General features: G+C 50.8%; 3 protein-coding genes and 1 pseudogene across 21 annotated transcripts in view; 3 read left to right on the plus strand and 1 right to left on the minus strand.

Moving 5' to 3' along the window:
* The window catches only part of GOLGA1 (golgin A1), a 69,101-nt gene extending 59,456 nt beyond the window's left edge, over positions 1–9,645 (plus strand). For all 5 annotated transcript variants that reach the window (XM_050760593.1, XM_050760591.1, XM_050760589.1 and 2 more), the window contains 4 exons: positions 5,489–5,548; positions 6,093–6,263; positions 6,774–6,860; positions 7,420–9,645. In XM_050760593.1, coding sequence (XP_050616550.1) covers positions 5,489–5,548; positions 6,093–6,263; positions 6,774–6,860; positions 7,420–7,500 — 399 coding nt within the window. In that variant the 3' untranslated portion in view covers positions 7,501–9,645. The remainder of the gene's footprint in view (positions 1–5,488; positions 5,549–6,092; positions 6,264–6,773; positions 6,861–7,419) is intronic.
* Positions 1–17,607, plus strand: part of RPL35 (ribosomal protein L35) — a 199,427-nt gene that overhangs the window by 167,938 nt on the left and 13,882 nt on the right. Inside the window, exon 1 of one of the 14 annotated variants that reach the window (XM_050760645.1) lies at positions 11,156–11,165. The exons of 12 other annotated variants lie outside the window; for them this stretch is intronic. The gene's annotated coding sequence lies outside the window, so the exon portion shown is untranslated. One more of the 14 variants, XM_050760636.1, reaches the window with a different exon arrangement.
* On the plus strand, positions 304–386 carry LOC126938212 (uncharacterized; annotated as a pseudogene).
* ARPC5L (actin related protein 2/3 complex subunit 5 like) overlaps positions 10,573–17,607 on the minus strand; it is a 360,768-nt gene continuing 353,733 nt past the window's right edge. For both annotated transcript variants that reach the window (XM_050760625.1, XM_050760624.1), the window contains 3 exons: positions 14,248–14,319; positions 12,849–13,025; positions 10,573–11,112 (listed from right to left, as the gene is read on the minus strand). In XM_050760625.1, the coding sequence (XP_050616582.1) occupies positions 11,050–11,112; positions 12,849–13,025; positions 14,248–14,319 (312 nt within the window). In that variant the 3' untranslated portion in view covers positions 10,573–11,049. The remainder of the gene's footprint in view (positions 11,113–12,848; positions 13,026–14,247; positions 14,320–17,607) is intronic.

Raw genomic sequence — 17,607 nt, forward strand, 5'->3', positions numbered from 1 at the left:
GTTTGGGTGGGAGGAGGGGGGTATGAAATGAAGGTGTTTGTTAACGGTCCTATAAACTTTATAAACTCTCTGGTATTTGGTAGAGGCTCAATGAATGTCATGGTCCCCACCCCTCACCCTCCAGCCTTTTCACCTATATAAATGCAGGATCTCATTTAATCCTGGTTCTTAAAAGTGTCCTGTGAAGCTTAGTATGCCAGCTGGCTATTGCTCTGGCCTGAAATTCTGCCCCCAAATTGTGTGTGTGTGTTTAGATCTTTTACAAGGGGGAAAGTGTTCATTATGTCTAATATAAAATACAGAATCTTTGCACAGTGGCAGTATCGTAGCCAATGAGGGTCTATCTGAGGCGCGATTATTGCTAATTGAAAAAAAAAATACACACAGAAGAGTGTACAAAACAGATGTGTGTCTCAGTGAATTAACAGAAAGCAAACCCATATAACCACCCTGATGTGAATCAGGACATTGCCAGCATCCCAGAAGCCCAGCCCCCTGGGCCCCTCACAGCCCTGTCAGTCACTCCATCCCAGCCCTTCCGGCAATGACTGCCTTGCTTTCTTCCCTAGTGTCACCTCAGCTCGCATTGCTCAACCCCACAGTTTCATTGTGCCTGTTCGTAAATGTCCCATGTGCCCCTAGGACCTCTGTCTCTGGAGCCTCTGGCCTTACCAGCTGTGCTGCCTTCCTGCCTCCTTACTCAGCGTTGGGTCTGTGTCTGTCTCGGGACCACTGCCTTCCCGACACCTCTGGTTCTCTGGCCTCTCTCCCTTTCCTTAGACTGTCCTGGCCAAGCTCTGGTTAAACTTGGGCTAAACTCAACTCTTCCCTGCTCCCTGCCTGCAGCCATGGAGCCAGACCTGGCTGGAAAGTGCCATCACCTGGGCATTCAGGTCCCCTCGAAGCTCAGGACCATGGTCCTGTGGGCAACCCAGTGTTCCCCGCAACCCCGCCTCATCCGTGGGCCTTCACGCCCCTTTGCTCCTAACCCCAACTTCATGTCTACCTTCTCTCCTCTCTTCACCTCAACCCTGCCTCACCCGCCCTGGCACTCCTGCCTCCTGCTTCTCTGAGAAGGGATGTGCCACAGCCCCTCCTCATTCCCTGTTCCCTCACCTCCCCAAGCACTACGCCAGCCGCCTCCCCCTTCTTGCCTAGGTCATTTTTTCTTGGAGTCGTCCCATCCACTGAGAAGTGCACTGTCATGCAGGCGCCTTATGAAAGCCCTTGGTTGACACCCCTTTGTCCTGTTGCTGAGGCTCTGCTCACCTCCCGTGCTGACAAGTTGAAACTTTCTGTATCTGCCATCTCCATTCCCACTCCTCATCTCTCAACCTTTCCCCCACCTCTCCACAGAAAAACACTCTTGTCAAGCTCATCAGTAACATCTGCATTGCTAAATCCAGAAGGCAATTCCTAATTTTCCCTCTGATTGGCCTGTTGGCAGCCTTGGACAGGCGCCTCTTCCTCCTCCTGAAGCTCCCATCCGTGGCCTGCTCCTTCTCCGTCTCCTCTGATGGGCCAGTCTCCTTCCCACTGCCACCCGCCGTGCGCAGGGGCAGCCCTCACAGCTCTTCTCTGCACTGTGCGCCCTCCGCTGCGATCTCACCCATGCCCTGTGCAGCTGGTTCCCCTCCCTGCCTCCTGCCCAGATGGCTCCATGGACGCTAGCCTCACAAACCCGTCTCCACGTGAGCTCTAAGGTGTCTGAAACTCAAAACATCCGAAAACACACTTCGGCTTCACTGTGCTCCCTGGCTGCCATGGCCACCTTTCCCATCTCAGACGGCAAAAGCCTTGGAGTTGTCCTATCTGCCTTGGTTCTTTCTCCACCGGCATCCAGGCCGTTAACAGATTCCTTCAGCACCCGCTTCGCACATTTCCCAGAATCCACCACTTCACATCGCTGCCACCTGCTGCAGGTTACCATTGTCTCTTCTCTGGAAGATGGTGTCAGACTTCTAACTGGTTTCCCTGGCACTCCTCTCTTAGCCCTCTGATGACTTCCTATCTCTTGATGAAAGCCTGAGTCCTTGCAGAAGCCCACAAAGCCCTGTGTGGGCCCCTCATTACCCCTGCCAGCTGAGCCCTCCTGTCCTCATCACTCCCTCTCAGCCACAGGGGCCTCACCTCCCATCAAGTAGCCTCTGACCTCAGGGCCTTGGCACTTGCTGAGCCTTCCGTCTGGAAGTGCCTTCCCCTAGTCACCCTCACTTTCTTTATGCCATCCCGACCAGCCTCACCACCAGAACCCCACCCCTTACCATGCTGCCTCTTTGTGCCTCTTCATACCCCCAATACACTGCGGATTTGATTATTGATTTTTTTTTTTTTTTTTTTTTTTTTTTTGAGACAATCTCCCTCTGTCACCCAGACTGGAGTGCAATGGCGTGATCTTGGCTCACTACGACCTCTGCCTCCTCGGTTCAAGTGATTCTTTTGCCTCAGCCTCCAGAGTAGCTGTGATTACAGGTGCCCACCATCACGCCTGGCTAATGTGTGTGTGTGTGTGTGTGTGTGTGTGTGTGTGTGTGTGTGTTTGAGATGGAGTCTCTCTCTGTCGCCAGGCTGGAGTGCAGTGGTGCAATCTCAGCTCACTGCAACCTCCGCCTCCCGAGTTCAAACAATTCTCCTCCTGCCTCAGCCTCCCAAGTAGCTGGGACTACAGGCGCATGCTACCACACCCAGCTAATTTTTGTATTTTTAGTAGAGATGGGGTTTCACCATGTTGGCCAGGATGGTCTCGATCTCTTGACCTCGTGATCCACCCGCCTTGGCCTCCCAAAGTGCTGGGATTACAGGTGTGAGCCACCGCGCCCGGCCTGTTGATTGATTCTTTTACCCCCAAGGGTGAACTTTTGTCTTTTTTGTTGCCGTTTCTCCACCCCTAGAACAGTGTAGGGACTCAGTAATTATTAGATGAATTACCAAGTGAGAGAACCCAGGAAACCAAATAACATAAGATAAAGTAGCGAATGTACTTTTGGGACAGTGTCCAACCTCATGGTCAGCCAAGAGAATAGAAATCGAAGCCACAAGGTGCCATTTTACAAAATTGGGTGTGTTGGAGGTCACTTAAAATGCCTCACAGGGGAGGAGTTAGAAACACTTTTGTGGTCCTCTGATTCAGTCATTCCATTCCCAAGAGAAACACTGGGAATTCCTCGCTTGGGGAAACAAAGCTTATCCCAGCTTTGTTTTAAAGTGGAAGCCCGGGCTGGGCGCGGTGGCTCACTCCTGTAATCCCAACACTTTGGGAGGCCGAGGTGGGCAGATCACGAGGTCAGGAGATCAAGACCATCCTAGCTAACATGGTGAAACCCCATCTCTACTAAAAAGACAAAAATAATTAGCCAGGTGCGGCAGCAGGTGCCTGTAGTCCCAGCTACTCGGGAAGCTGAGGCAGGAGAATGGCGTGAACCCAGGAGGCAGAGCTTGCAGTGAACCGAGATAGCGCCACTGCACTCCAGCCTGGGCGACAGAGTGAGACTCCGTCTCAATCAATCAATCAATCAATAAACAAAGTGGAAGCCCAGCCACACAGTAAGACAGGGGCATCCCCGGGAGTTCCTGTCACACTAGACATTACAATTAGAAAAGCTGGAGGAGGCAGTGATGACTCTGATACATGAAAAATGTATTTACAATTCCAGCCATGCTGTGCAAGAATGGGGATGTGGACTGGGGGTACATGAAAGAACGCATTTAGATATATTACCATTGGGAGACTTCGAATAAATTTTTATTTAAAACCAGGTGCGGTGGCTCATGCCTGTAATTTTACCACTTTGGGAGGCCGAGGCAGGCAGATCGCCTGAGGCCAGGAGTTCGAGACCAGCTTGGCCAACATGGTGAAATCCCATCTCTACTAAAATGACAAAAATTAGCTGGGCATTGTGGCACACGCCTGGAATCCCAGCTACTCAGGAGGCTGAGGTGGGAGAATTGCTTGAACCCAGGAGGCAGAGGTTGCAGAGAGCTGAGATTGTGCCATTGCACTCTGGCCTCAGGGACAGAGTAAGACTCCGTCTCAAAAAAAAAAAAAATTTCCTATATTATGAAGATTTTAGTTGAGAAAATAAGTCTCAGCATGTCTAGTGAATAATGGACTGTGTATGGAATGTGTAATAAATGTAAGGCTTATAATACTAATTAAACATCAAAGAAAATCAGCCAGGCATGGTGGTGCACAGCTGTAGTGCCAGGTACTCGGGAGGTTGAAATGGAGAATTGCTTGAGCCCAGGAGTTCAAAGACTGAATCCAGCCTGGGCAACATAGTGACATGCTGTCTCTTAAAGAAAGAAAACAGAAAGAAGGCCAGGCGTGGTGGCTCATGCCTGTAATCCCAGCACTTTGGGAGGCCAAGGTGGGTGGATCACCCGAGGTCAGGAGTTCGAGACCAGCCTGGCCAACATGATGAAACCCTGTCTCTACTAAAAATACAAAAATTAGCTGGGTTTGGGGGCAGGCACCTGTAATCCCAGCTACTCAGGAGGCTGAGGCAAGAGAATTGCTTGAACCCAGAAGGCAGAGGTTGCAGTGAGCCGAGATTATGCCACTGCACTCCAACCTAGGCAACAGAGCAAGACTCCGTCTCAAAAAAATAAAATTAGCTGTGTGTGGTGGCGCACAACTGTAATCCCAGCTACTTGGGAGGCTGAGGCAGGAGAATCATTTGAACCCAGGTGGCAGAGGTTGCAGTGAGCCGAGATTGCACCATTGCACTCCAACCTGGGCAACAAGAGTGAAACTCCATCTCAAAAAAAAAGAAAAAAAAAATTAGTCGAGATGGTGGTGTGCACCTGTAATCTCAGCTACTTGAGAGGCTGAGGCAGGAGAACCACCTGAACCCGGGAGATTGAGGTTGCAGTGAGCTGAGATCGCGCCATTGTACTCCAGCCTGGGCGACAGTGAGAATTAATCTCAAAAAAAAAAAAAAAGAAAGGAAAAGAAATTTTTTCCAAATTATTTATCTAAAACTGAATGTTGATGAGTTGTGCAGAAAAACCATGATCTTGTTAGGGTATTCAAAACAAGCATTGCAGATTATTAATGTATTTCAAGAGAGCAGTAGTGATGAGAACCATAAATCCTCACCTAAGTATCCTACTTGGGGATCACAGCATAAAAATCGAATTTTGATGGCAAAATCTATGGTTCAGAGCCTTTTCCAGCTGGGCTGTGTGTGGAGAACCAAGCCCCTGGGAAGGGATGGGCAGCACTGGGGCACTCATGTCCACACAGAGGGACTGTGGCCTCTGTGGGACGTGGAGACTCCAGTGTGTGAAAGCAGTGGCCCAAGAGGGATGACAGCCCAGCAGGCGTAGGCACAACACGCGACAGCTGAGCACCAGCCTCTCAGGATGACTTCTCAGGGCAGAGGCTCCTCACAGGTGTACAGGGGACCCCGTGGGATCTTCGGCTCTGTTTCCTTTGGTGAAACATGCATATAATGATTGACTGTCTGTGGGGTGGGGCTTGTCGCAGACCATAAAGCAGATGCAGCAGCGGATGCTGGAGCTCCGGAAGACTCTGCAGAAGGAGCTGGTGAGTGCCCCCACAGGAGCTGGCCCCACTTCCCAGCCCTCCCCCTGCTGCCTGTGCCTGGTCCCCCTGAGGTCCCTCGCTGCCTATGCTCCCCCCAACCCCTAATTAATTGCAAGGGGTCACTGGGCAGTCCAGTGTTAGCTGGTGGGCCAGCCTGCCAGCCTGCATGCACCTCTGAAGCAGCTCCGTGGCCGCGGCCCTGCCTGCCTTCTCTGAGCTGCATCCTCATCTGAAAGTGGGGTTGTCTGCCAGGCCAGCACAGCCACGCTCTGACAGTGTGTGTGGCGGAGTGCTCGGCCCGATGCGGGATGCCAGCAGCTCCAGGCCCCAGGGACATGTGTTCTTGCCACGGATAAGGGACTATCTGAGTTTCCCCAAATGATGTCACTCCCTCCTCAAGCCCACCTGGAGGTGCTTCCTTCTCAGGTGGGGCCCTTTTTGCCCTACAATAGTGATCATGGTTTGGACCAGGTGAACCTCCCATGTGACTTTTTCCACCTGCCTCAGACGGTTCAGTGTAACATCTTTCCCATTGGTTTTTCAGAAAATCAGACCCGATAATGAGCTCTTCGAAGTCCGGGAGAAACCTGGACCTGACATGGCAAACATGGCGCCTTCCGTCACGAATAACGCCGACCTGACGGATGCCCGCGAGATCAACTTTGAGTACCTTAAGCATGTGGTTTTAAAATTCATGTCCTGTCGCGAATCCGAGGTAAAGGGCTTTTGAAGTGTCTTTTGGGTATTGAGGCCCCGCCCTACAGCCTGTCCTGCAGGAACCCCTGCCCAGCCCATTTCTCCCTTTTCCTCGTACATCCTGATTTGACGCCCTTGTGGGCGCTCAGTCATTTCTCCTGCTGGCGCTGGCCTGCGGAGTGAGCAGCTGGCGGAAGAGGCCATGCAGGAACCGGCTCCTGGTGGGAGATGTGGGCTCCACTTCTAAATCCTGGCCTGGGTGCGGAGGCCGGGAGCAGAATCCACCCATCACTCCTGGGTCCTGCCAAAGGGTAGGGTAGCTGCTGGGGAAATTCCCTGAAGCCTGCCAGGGCCCTGAGGATGCAGGGGAAGAAAGAACCTATCATTGCTGCCAAACTTCAGAGTGCCAGAGCGTCACCCACCACTTGGTCCTGCCAACCAAAGCAAGCAGGACATGCCATGTAGCTCCCCCCACCACCCCGCCTCACCTCCACCTTGGCCTATGGCAGCAAAACTTACTGTGTTTCAGGCTTTTCATCTTATAAAAGCTGTGTCGGTGTTGCTGAACTTTTCCCAAGAGGAGGAGAACATGCTCAAAGAAACTCTGGAATATAAGGTAGGGTTCTCTGGTCTACCGTTACAGCTTCCAAAATATGTCGTCAGTCATCCCAGCAGTAGCAGTTGAAGACCCCTTAGCCCCACACGAATGTAGGTAACCAGCACAGCTGCATGATCAGCTTGGCTGCTGTTGGATGAACTTGATCCAGGCACTTTTTAGCAATGACATCCTTTGTGCCCAAACGTCTGTGCTGTACTTGACCAACAGGCCACGTGTTTTTCAAAGCATTTTCATTGATTGTGCTTTACTGAGAGCCCCAGGTCTGGCTCAGCACTCAAATTCCAAAAGTGTCTGCATAAATGCTCTAATAGGAAAAAAACCTACAGTTCCACTACCTTATTCCTGTCAACTCAAGTGTTTTTCTCTCATTTCCCTCCGGTACTGAGCACGGGCCTGCAGACTGGTTATTGGAACCATCTTCTTGCTGTGCTCAGAGCCAAAGGCAGGATGCGTGGGGGGCAGGAGTGACAGGCTCAGGGGAGGGGAGGGGTGGTTCAGTTTCCCTGGCACTAAGTCCTGATTTGCATCTCAGAAGCCTTTTCTGTTTCAAATGCAGATGTCATGGTTTGGGTCCAAACCAGCTCCCAAAGGCAGCATCCGGCCATCTATCTCAAACCCTCGGATACCATGGTCCTAGAGGGGACTACCCAAGGATGGAGCTCCGTGGGTTGACACTTTTTCTGTGAAAAGAACACTGACACACCAGTCTGGGTGGGTTTTTAATCACTGTAACTGCAGTATTTTGTACAAGCGTCTAAACATTGTTTACAAGACTTAAGGCCCACTTCCCTGCAGGCTGACCTGAACCTCAGGGGGTAGCTGATCCTGTCATTCTGGTCACCAAACAGGAGGGTCCTGGCACTACCCAGATTTTCACAGTGCTGCTAATATCCCAGCTCCAGCCAGCACCCCGTCTGCACCTGAGTCCTCTAACTTCACAGTAGCACTTACAGCTGAAGCCATCAGCATCTGGCAGGCACACCTGAGTCACCACGTAGCGATGCCGCGGGAGGCAGAGACGGCCCTTTGAGATGGTGCCCGGCAGGCGAAACCCACCTGCCTCTGCCAGGAACAGCCAACTCCATGGGAACTCCATAGGAGTGGCTTTTAAAAATTCAGAGAGTTAGAAGCTTTTTATCCCTTCCTCTCAAGAAAACAGTCTTTCACCTTGTCTCTCAAACCACCTAGAACTTTAGAGGATCCATCTTTAAGGGCCGGTGTGGATGAATGAGGAATAGGCACCTTTCTGATGGTATCTCCACTTAAGAAAACTAGCAAATACATGAAAAGACCCTAAGGATAGTACCAAATACACTCAATTGCCTTTTTAATGAATGTACTTGTCTTGGATAGGTTGCTGGTAAACCATTTTAAACTATTTTTTATAGCTGAAGTTCTTCACTACTATAAACATGTCTTCTGTATTATAAAATCCATTTAACTGGTGTTCTTAAAATCAGAGCGTCCAGAGGGAATTCTTCCTAAAACGCGGATTCCCGTTCCTTTGTCTTCTCACTCGCACTCCGGCACTGCTCCCTCTGAAGCGCAGTGGCGTCTGTCTTGATTCTGTGCTGCGCGGCCGCTGGGCAATGCAGATCACCCGTCTTCTGCTGAAGGACAGTCCGCTGTCTCCAGTGGGGCAGCAGCTGTCCCCCAGCCTTGATGGAGACATTGGGGCAGTCAACCTTGTGTGTGGAGCCACTCTCCCCCCCTTATCCCACCCCAAATACTTAAAATGACACTACACCCGGACGGCCCCCAGCTGGCTGCGGCACTTGTAGCATGCATGACTCTGGTAGTAACCAACAAAAATTTGTTTCATGGATTCCTTGTTACTGAGGAAGGGAACATGCTGGTTCTGGAAAAACCACAATATTGAATCTGAAAGGAAACAGTTTATTGTTTGATAAAAGTTTCACTGGTTAAATAAAAAACTAAATTAATAACTGGAGCTCCTAAATTTATTATCCATTATCCAGTGATGGAAAGTTGTATTTCTCAATCATGCTTAGGGCCAACATAGGTATATAAAATGTATGTCACAGAAAAACACCTATTTGCAACGTTAACCTAACGAAATTTCCATGAAGAACCAAGCCAGGGCAGCATCTCCTTAGTCCCAGCTCAGGCTCTCTGCCTTCCAGAGGCACCCTTCTCCAGTGACTGACCACCTCATCTGGCTCCTCCTTGCAGACAGAGTTGTCCCTTGTTTCGAACACGAATTTCCATTTACCTGGTGGGAACACGAAACAGGAGTCTCTTCTCCAAGTTTGATGGGTAAGAGGCAGCCTTTTTTCAAAGTCAGATTTCCTTTCCCGGCTGTTCAGGAGAGCGTCTCTACGACTGGGTAGCTCAAGGCCAGCCAAAGGCAGCTACTTTTCCACGGAAGCCCGTCTGCTGCCTCCGTGGCTTCTCCAGCCCTTGAACTGGCCCCACACGCACCCCAGGTCCCACTCCTCAGCCGTTTTAGGTGTAGCTGTGGGGCCCGTTCCTAGGTCTGTACTCACTTTAGGGAGGCTTCACTGACTAGGCTTTCCTCCTGCATGTTGAATTTCCTTCAGCTTTAAGAGGAAGAGTGGAGTAAATATTCTAAGTGATTTAATGCACTTTGACTTGTATAAAACTTTGTGATAGCGACGGTATCTATAGCCCTTTATACAAGCAGTGGATCTTGAGCTCTCCTTCCATATTGTAAATAGGATTGTATTCTTGAAAACTGCTGTAGAAAATTCATCTGTGGTGCAATACACTTTTTGATTAAAGCTCTTCAATCCAGATGCAACTACAATGGATTTTACTAGTTTGGCGTGTCACTATTTCTTTGACTCATTAAATCTGGTATTATGTGTCTCATATTTAACACTCCAAGGCCAACTTCAAGGGCTAGAGAATGTTTGTCTTTCAGAAAGAACCTCCCCCGACTGGATTTGGGTGAATAAATGTAATTTAATGAAGCCAACAGCCTCATTCTACCCCCCAAGAATTGCAGTGGTTCTGCAGAGGGGCTGAGGAGGGGAGAGCTGTGGAGGGGAGGACTGTGTCACTTTGGTCAAAGTCTGTATCCAAGGGCTCTATGACCCAGAGGAGCTTCAGGAGTGTGAATGGGGCCCTAACCTTTAACAGAATGCAAGCTGCAGTTACACGTGCTGAAAAGGAAAGAAAAGCATTTTTGCCCTTCAGAGAGGCTCTGTTATTGGTTATGGGAAACAAAATTATCCCTTCTATCTATTTGCTGATTGCTCCCCATTCCTGACGTTTAGTTCTTTAAAGAAAACTTGTCCAGGCAGCAGTGATTCTGCAGCACAGCCAACCCAGCATCAGGAAACGTGACCAGGCACATCGGAGGCCCCACCCTCAAAAGATTCCAAGTGCAATCCCACAAACTGAAGACTTCTAAAGCCTAGATCAATTATTAAATGTTTGGCACTTTATTAAATAAGCTCCAAAATTAATTACATACAAATCAAAGGAGTAAGAAACAATAAATAGTTCATTCAGCAAACACCTCTCTGCAGCAGCCAGCGGCTCTGAGGCCAAGGCTGGCGTCCTGTGGCAGAGGGCCTGTGGATTGCCATGCTCGCTCCTAGGGGTGACTCAACAGGGGCACAGGTCTACTCCTCCCACGTCGGGTTTCCGGAACAACTGAACTCTCATTCATTACCATCCCATTCATTACCATTTTTTTACATATATGAAACACACCGAAATGTATATACTAATAAGCCAAGAGCTTTATTGATGCAGCAGGCACTTTACAATGAGCCCAAGAGTGTCCACCTTCTCTGGGAAGACGGGATGTCTGTACAAACTCTTGGGTTTTTTTCCACTTCAAAAACACAAGCTCTCCCGTTTACCACAGCCCTTGGATCTGCACCTGCCCAAACCATCCCTCCCCCAGTGCACACAGGTGCACCTGACCAACGCCAGCTGCCACTCTGGTAGATCGTCAAAATGTCAGTTCTGCAGTACTCGGAGACAAAGGCATAGACTATCAGATCCTAAACAGGATTTAGGAAATAGACGATTTTTCCCTCCACCTTGAAAATAAAATACATTTCAGCAGATACATGTCCTGAAATAGTTTACTTGGGAGTTCCTAGGAAGATGGTCCATTGTCAATCCCTTCTTCACCAGCCTGGGCATCCAGAATTCTTCTCAAGGTAACATGAGTCTTTTTATTTTTTTTTTAAACAGTCTTTCTTGCTGTAAGAACTCTTATAATGGAGCCTAGTCCTCCTACTGCTAAGGCCTGTGGGGGCAGGAAAAGAAAACGTGTCAGATGAGACCTGGCTGGCCAAGGGGAGCCCAGCTTGCCAGAGACAGGGGGGACATTCCCTGACCTAGATCCAACACAGATCCCTTGAAAGAGGATCCCTGAGACAGAGCACATTCTAGGGAAGGAGCCCTGGCCTGGAGCCGTGGGGTCCTGAGAGCTGCCGGCTCTCGAGCAGAACTGGCTTGAGAACGCTGTCACCAAGCACACAAAGCAGAGCCCCTCGAGTTTCCCTTTTGAGACAGGGTGTCACTCTGTCGCCCAGATCACAGCTCACTGCACAGCCTTGATGTCCTGGGCTCAAGCGATCCTCCTGAGTACCTGGGACCACAGGTGTGTACCACCATGCCCAGCTATTTTATTTTATTTTTTTTGAGATGGAGTTTTGCTTTTGTTGCCCAGGCTAGAGTGCAATGGCAAGATCTCAGCTCACTGCAACCCCGCCTCCCCGGTTCAAGCAATTCTCCTGCCTCAGCCTCCCAAGTAGCTGGGATTACAGGCGCCCACCACCACCCCCAGCTAATTTTTGTATTTTTAGTAGAGACGGGGTTTCACCATGTTGCCCAGGCTGGTCTCGAACTACTGACCTCAGGTCATCTACCTGCCTCCACTTCCCAAAGTGTTGGGATTACAGGCGTGAGCCACCGCACCCCGCCTAATTTGTTTTTTTGTAGAGATGGGGTCTCACTACATTGCCTGGGCTGGTCTCGAACTCCTGGGCTCCAGCGATCCTCCTGCCTCAGCCTCCCAAAGTGCTGAGTTTACAGATGCACACAAGCCCACTGAGTGCCGCCTGCTGAGGTGGCTGGCAGGCACCAAGCTGCCTTAAAGGGACGAGAGGGCCTGGCCTTCCCATCATACAGAGGACTTGTTCACTTCCTTCTGAGCCCAGGAGAGTGGAGGCCAAGGAGGCACAGCACACCCACCAGCAGACCTAAGGCCACAACCACAGCCTAGCACCAACACCGCCTTAAGGACTGGCCCACTGTAAAACCCCTCTCTTCCAACTCAACACTGAGCCTCTGAGGAAGGCAGGCACGTTAGTAACTGCCTGGTCTGCTTTAATGGTGGGCGTGCTTACTGTGGCACTAGGGGTGTGTGGGGGAAGGTGTGGGAGGCAGCCCCAGTGGTACAGGCAGGACACAGGCTGCCAAAGGCCTTGCTCTCACACAGACCCAAGCGAAGGGCAGACACAGCTCTTTCTGCTTCACCTGGATGAAGGCCATATTAAGCGAGGTCAAGGTTTCTGCCCACTGCTCACTCTGGCCTGGTAAGGCTGAGGCCAGGGCAGGAGGAAGCCCTTAGAGCTGGCTGGAGGACTTATTTCTAAGAACCCCCGAGAGCTGCCTCCACTACTGCAAAGTATCATGAAGCCCCAACCAACTAGCAAGCCCCCTTCCTACCTAGACTCCCCGACCACCTTACCATGCCGTGTTATCTGCCCACATGTCCTGTACCAAGGGCACCCTGTCCTGCCTGGCACAAATCGGCAGCTAAAAGCAAAAAAGTAACTGTGATGACCAGAAACAGCAAGTCCCTACCAGGAGCTTCCTTGGGAGAGGGAAGTGACCAGATATTCCAGATTGGGGCTCGTCCTCTGACCCCACACGCCTAGCAGACCGACCTACGTTTGTTCTGGAAAATCCGGCCTGCTGATTGAACACTGGGGCAAGCCAGGTGGCTCACCGGGGTGCATGGCAGCGTTCACATACCTTTTCGTGCCACTGGAGTAACACTGCACTGCTATTTTCTGTGGGCTTCTCAAAGCCTTTATAAATGTACTTCATTAACAAGTCAACACCGTTTCTGTCCAGTGACTGCACAGCCTGCTCAATCTCGCTGCTCTTGAAGTTTGTGAGCACTTTCAGCACCACGCCCTGGGCTCGCTCCTGCAGACGAAAAAGAGCAAGTGAGGCCCAGAGCTGTGCAGGCCGCCATGCCCCACACCAAAGCAAGGACACAGGTTTCCAGAAACACCACCCAGTTTCTAATTCGTCCAGGATGGTTAAAATAAGCAAGCTAGAAGGTCTTTTGTGTATTTAAATTTCGAAGTATCTTTTATTTATGCCAACAAGTTATTCTACTTATTTTGGGGGGAATAAGTAGTTTACTAGGACAAGTATCAACTCTAAGAGAGAGAGAGAAAATAAAAACGAGGGAAAAAGAGAGGGAGAGAGGGGCAGGGTCTCGCTCTGTTGCCTAGGCTGGAGTGCAGTGGTGCAAGCTCAGCTCACTGCAGCCTCTCCCAGGCTCAAGCAATCCTCCCACCTCAGTTAGGGCTACAGGCACATACCACCATGCCCAGCTAATTATTATTTTTTTTAATTTTTAATACTGACAAAGTCTCGCTATGTTGCCCAGGCTGGTCTCAAACTCCTGAGCTCAAGTGATCCTTCCATCTACCAAAGTGCTGGGATTACAGGCATAAACCACGGCACCCAGCCCATCACTATTTTAGATGACACCAATAAGGCCTTATTATACTCCACAATGGTGGTGGACTATCAAAAAAATCAAACCAAGTTGACTCGGCTCCAGCATCCCTCTTGTATTCACACTCAGAAGGGTGGGGCCGTTTCCCAGAACTCTGTGAAGGTGCAGCCATCGGTGACATCAAGATGCTGTCACAGCTGCTAGAATCCCGGCTGCAGGGAGACCCCTTTCCCTGAACCAAATTTTAGCCTTGGTGATGCAGTAAGCACAATTTAGTTTTTAGAAGGTAGGAAAGCATACAGGTACTTAAAATCCTTGGGCAGACAAAGCCTATTCAGGCTGTAGGAGCATAAGCACCACAGGTGAGCGAATTCATGCATTTTCCTCATCAGCCAGGGCCAGGCTGACTTCTCAGCCTGCGAGGCCGCGAGCGGGAGTGAAGGCTTCCGTGGGGAGTTTCTCCTATAAACACTGACAGCTTTGATGTCAGAGGAGCCTCACCACCTAGGGAGTGCCAGGAGGCTCCCGTGGAAGCACTGCCCAGTGCCAGCTCACTCCCTCTGATGCGGATGAAACGGACACCGCCCAGAGCCCCGAGGAGCTCACACTCCCACTGGCCAGACACCCACAGCCCTGGTCCCAACAGCACCCAGCAGAGCCGCAGCGCCACCCCTTTACCTTCACAGCTTGATTCTTGGTGTTGACGGGTGAGTTCCGCAAGGCTGCATGGAATGCCCGAAGCATGTCCCCTGTGCATCACCACCAGTTAAGGATGGCTAGGCTCAAGCATGTCCACGCTGTCATTAACAAGCTCACTTCAGAAACAGCTCAGGGAACAGTCAGATGGGATCTCATCCGTACCACCCACCTTCCACGGCTTCCAGGTGGGCAGAGACTGTTTACCGCCCACACGGGGAGGGTGCAGGGCACCTCTGCCAACCATGCAAACCCTCCTTCTTCCTCCCTCTCTACCTTCCCCATCAAAGCAACTGCCCTTGAGGGGTAACTTGCTGTAAAACTGGACTGCGCTCACTTGCACCTGCTTGGTGCTGGGCACTGTATCTCCCCTGCTGGATCCTCACAGCACCCGCACATGTGAACTGGAGGCCGTTCTCATCTTCTCACTCTAAAAAGGGGGAAATGAGGCCGGGCGCGGTGGCTCAAGCCTGTAATCCCAGCACTTTGGGAGGCCGAGATGGGCGGATCACGAGGTCAGGAGATCGAGACCATCCTGGCTAACACGGTGAAACCCCGTCTCTACTAAAAATACAAAAAACTAGCCGGGCGCGGTGGCGGGCGCCTGTAGTCCCAGCTACTCAGGAGGCTGAGGCAGGAGAATGGCGTGAACCCGGGAGGCGGAGCTTGCAGTGAGCTGAGATCCGGCCACTGCACTCCAGCCTGGGCGGCAGAGCAAGACTCCGTCTCAAAAAAAAAAAAAAATAAATAAAAAATAAAAATAAAAAGGGGGAAATGTAGGTACAAAGGGAGATCTCCCAGTTCTTCATCAATGCTCTTCATCAATTAAACTATTAAGGAAATTTAGATGTGCTAGAACTTCTAAGACCTATTGGGATCAATGAGGTCCCAACTGTTACCTGGAAAGAGTTTATCAATCTAACAGAAGCTTTTGTCAACAATGAGCCAGTCTCCACCGTTACCCCCCCCCAACTTCAGTTGCAATCCTGACAACACATTCTTTGCTGAGTTCTGAATACCCAGCATGCAAAAGAAAATTACAATCTGGGTTAGGTCCCCAAAGGTGACACCTATTTTAAACTGAATTACATCAGCCAACTTTCATTTCCTCGTGTGAAACACTGGCTTCAGCCAAAAAGCTTCAAAAATAGAACAAGGAATGGCTTCTGCCCAATCGGGTCTCTACTCCTCTTCACGCAGTGATACCCACGTGCAGACAGGAAGGGCCTTCGGAGCAGAGCTGAATCTCCTGGCTTCCCCAGTGTGAGCTCCATCTTGAGTGAGCTGGGTCTGCGCCACCAGGCGAGCCACTCCCAGCCCTGGTTCCCCAGCTCCCTGCTTGGCTCTGATCCACCTTCCACACTCAAGAGGCAGCCCAGTCCCTCTGTCTTTCAGCTCTGGAGTTTCTTTTCCCCCATCCAAACAAGGCCAGCCTGGTATCAGCCACTGATAACCGCTACCTTTTTAACTCTTCCTTTTTTTTTTTTTTTTTTTTTTTTTTTGAGATGGAGTCTCGCTCTGTCGCCCAGGCTGGAGTGCAGTGGTGCCATCTCGGCTCACTGCAAGCTCTGCCTCCCGGGTTCATGCCATTCTCCTACTTCAGCCTCCCGAGTAGCTGGACTACAGGCACCCACCACCACATCTAATTTTTTTTTTGTATTTTTAGTAGAGACGGGGTTTCAGTATGTTAGGCAAAATGGTCTCGATCTCCTGACCTTGTGATCCGCCAGCCTCGGCCTCACAAAGTGCTGGGATTACAGGTGTGAGCCACCGCGCCCGGACCTTGTAACTCTTTTCTAAGGTGGTGTCCCCAAAGCAATAAGCAGGATCCCATAGACTGAACAGAAAACATAGGCTCACTTGCTCTTCATATAAACCTGGCACAATTAACAAATGGAATCATTCAAATGATGGATGGGGAAGGGCAGGGATAAAACTAGTCCACGGGGGCAAAAAGCCCCTGCTGTGGCGTTACCTCAGCACCACGTGTCCAGCAATCACTCGGTCCATTGATGGGTGAGGGCCTTCAGCAGCTGGGTGATGTGGGGTGCAGGGAGGGCCTCCCTGAAATCACCTGTCATTCATGAAGCCGGCTGTCACACTTGGCTGGCTTTAGACCTTTTCAGAGAATAGGCTGTGGTGCTGGGGGAACCCTGCCCGGCCCTTGATCTCTAGATCTTCCTCAATCACGGCACAACTGACACTGTGGACCCACGATTCTCTGACGTGGGATCTCAGCTGTGGGTCACAGGCCTCTGCCCACTGGATTCCAGTGGCATCCCCAAGCTGTAACTATCAAAATGTTTCTAATTTCCTGAGGTGGAGGGGAGGGGTGCAAAATCGCTCAAAACCACTGCTCTGGCCAGAGCCCTGATCCAGAAGTCTAGAAGCTGCTTCACTGAGGGGAAAGGAACTCATACTTTTAAATCGCCACAAGGTCTCGGATCCTGTGCCTGGTGCTTTCACATGCCATCTCATTCCAAAAATCCCAGTAACAATCATTATCTCATTTGAAAGGCAATGGAATTGAGGCTCAGAGAACGGAAATTACCTGCACAGGGTCACAAAACTAAGCTGTCTAGATGGCCCTGGCACCCAAGCTCCTCCCACAATCCCGTGCTGCCGCTCTAGCTGCAGACCTGAGCAGACACTTGCTGTGTGCCCCGTGATGCTGATGTTAGCCCATGAGGCTCCCACAGAACCTAGGAAGCCAGCACGGCTGTCTGCCACGTCACAGAGGAGAATGCTGAGTTGTGAAAGGGTATGTGACCTATCCGAGGTCAGAGCCAGAGCATGATGGCGCGCGGTGTGCGAAGATGCACAGCCGAATTCCTTCTACCCCATCTGCGTGATCTCCCGCCACACACACTTCCCTATATAGCCCCAGGACAGGGTCCCTCTCTGCCCTCCCCAACCCCAATCCCTCTATCCCTCTCCCTGCTCCCCTGTCCTCAATGGTCTAAGTCCAATTCTTGGCACATGATAGAGACCCAATAAATATCAGTTCCATTCTCCTCCCTACCTGGGTCCGGTATTTGCCAGGGTTTCAGTTCTCTTTATCCGCTAACCTCCCTTTCCCCAACCCCAGGTGGAACACTCTCCATGGTAACAAGGTTTCTGCCGCTGCCATGAATGGAGAAACGACCATCCCCGGGATGTGCTAAACCCAGGCCTCTAAGCAGCCTCAAGGAACCTGTCACCAGGCAGGGGAGTCCCAAGACATGACCTTCAACAAGGCTCTGCACCCAGACCAAGGCAGCAGCTGACAGGCCTGACCTCCTCATCTGTTCAATGAGGGTCCTGGCCAAAGGCCTGACCTTGGAGCCCCCTTCAGCACTGACT

Source organism: Macaca thibetana, chromosome 15 (genome assembly GCF_024542745.1).
Source record: "Macaca thibetana thibetana isolate TM-01 chromosome 15, ASM2454274v1, whole genome shotgun sequence".
In the NCBI taxonomy this organism is placed as follows: domain Eukaryota; kingdom Metazoa; phylum Chordata; class Mammalia; order Primates; family Cercopithecidae; genus Macaca; species Macaca thibetana.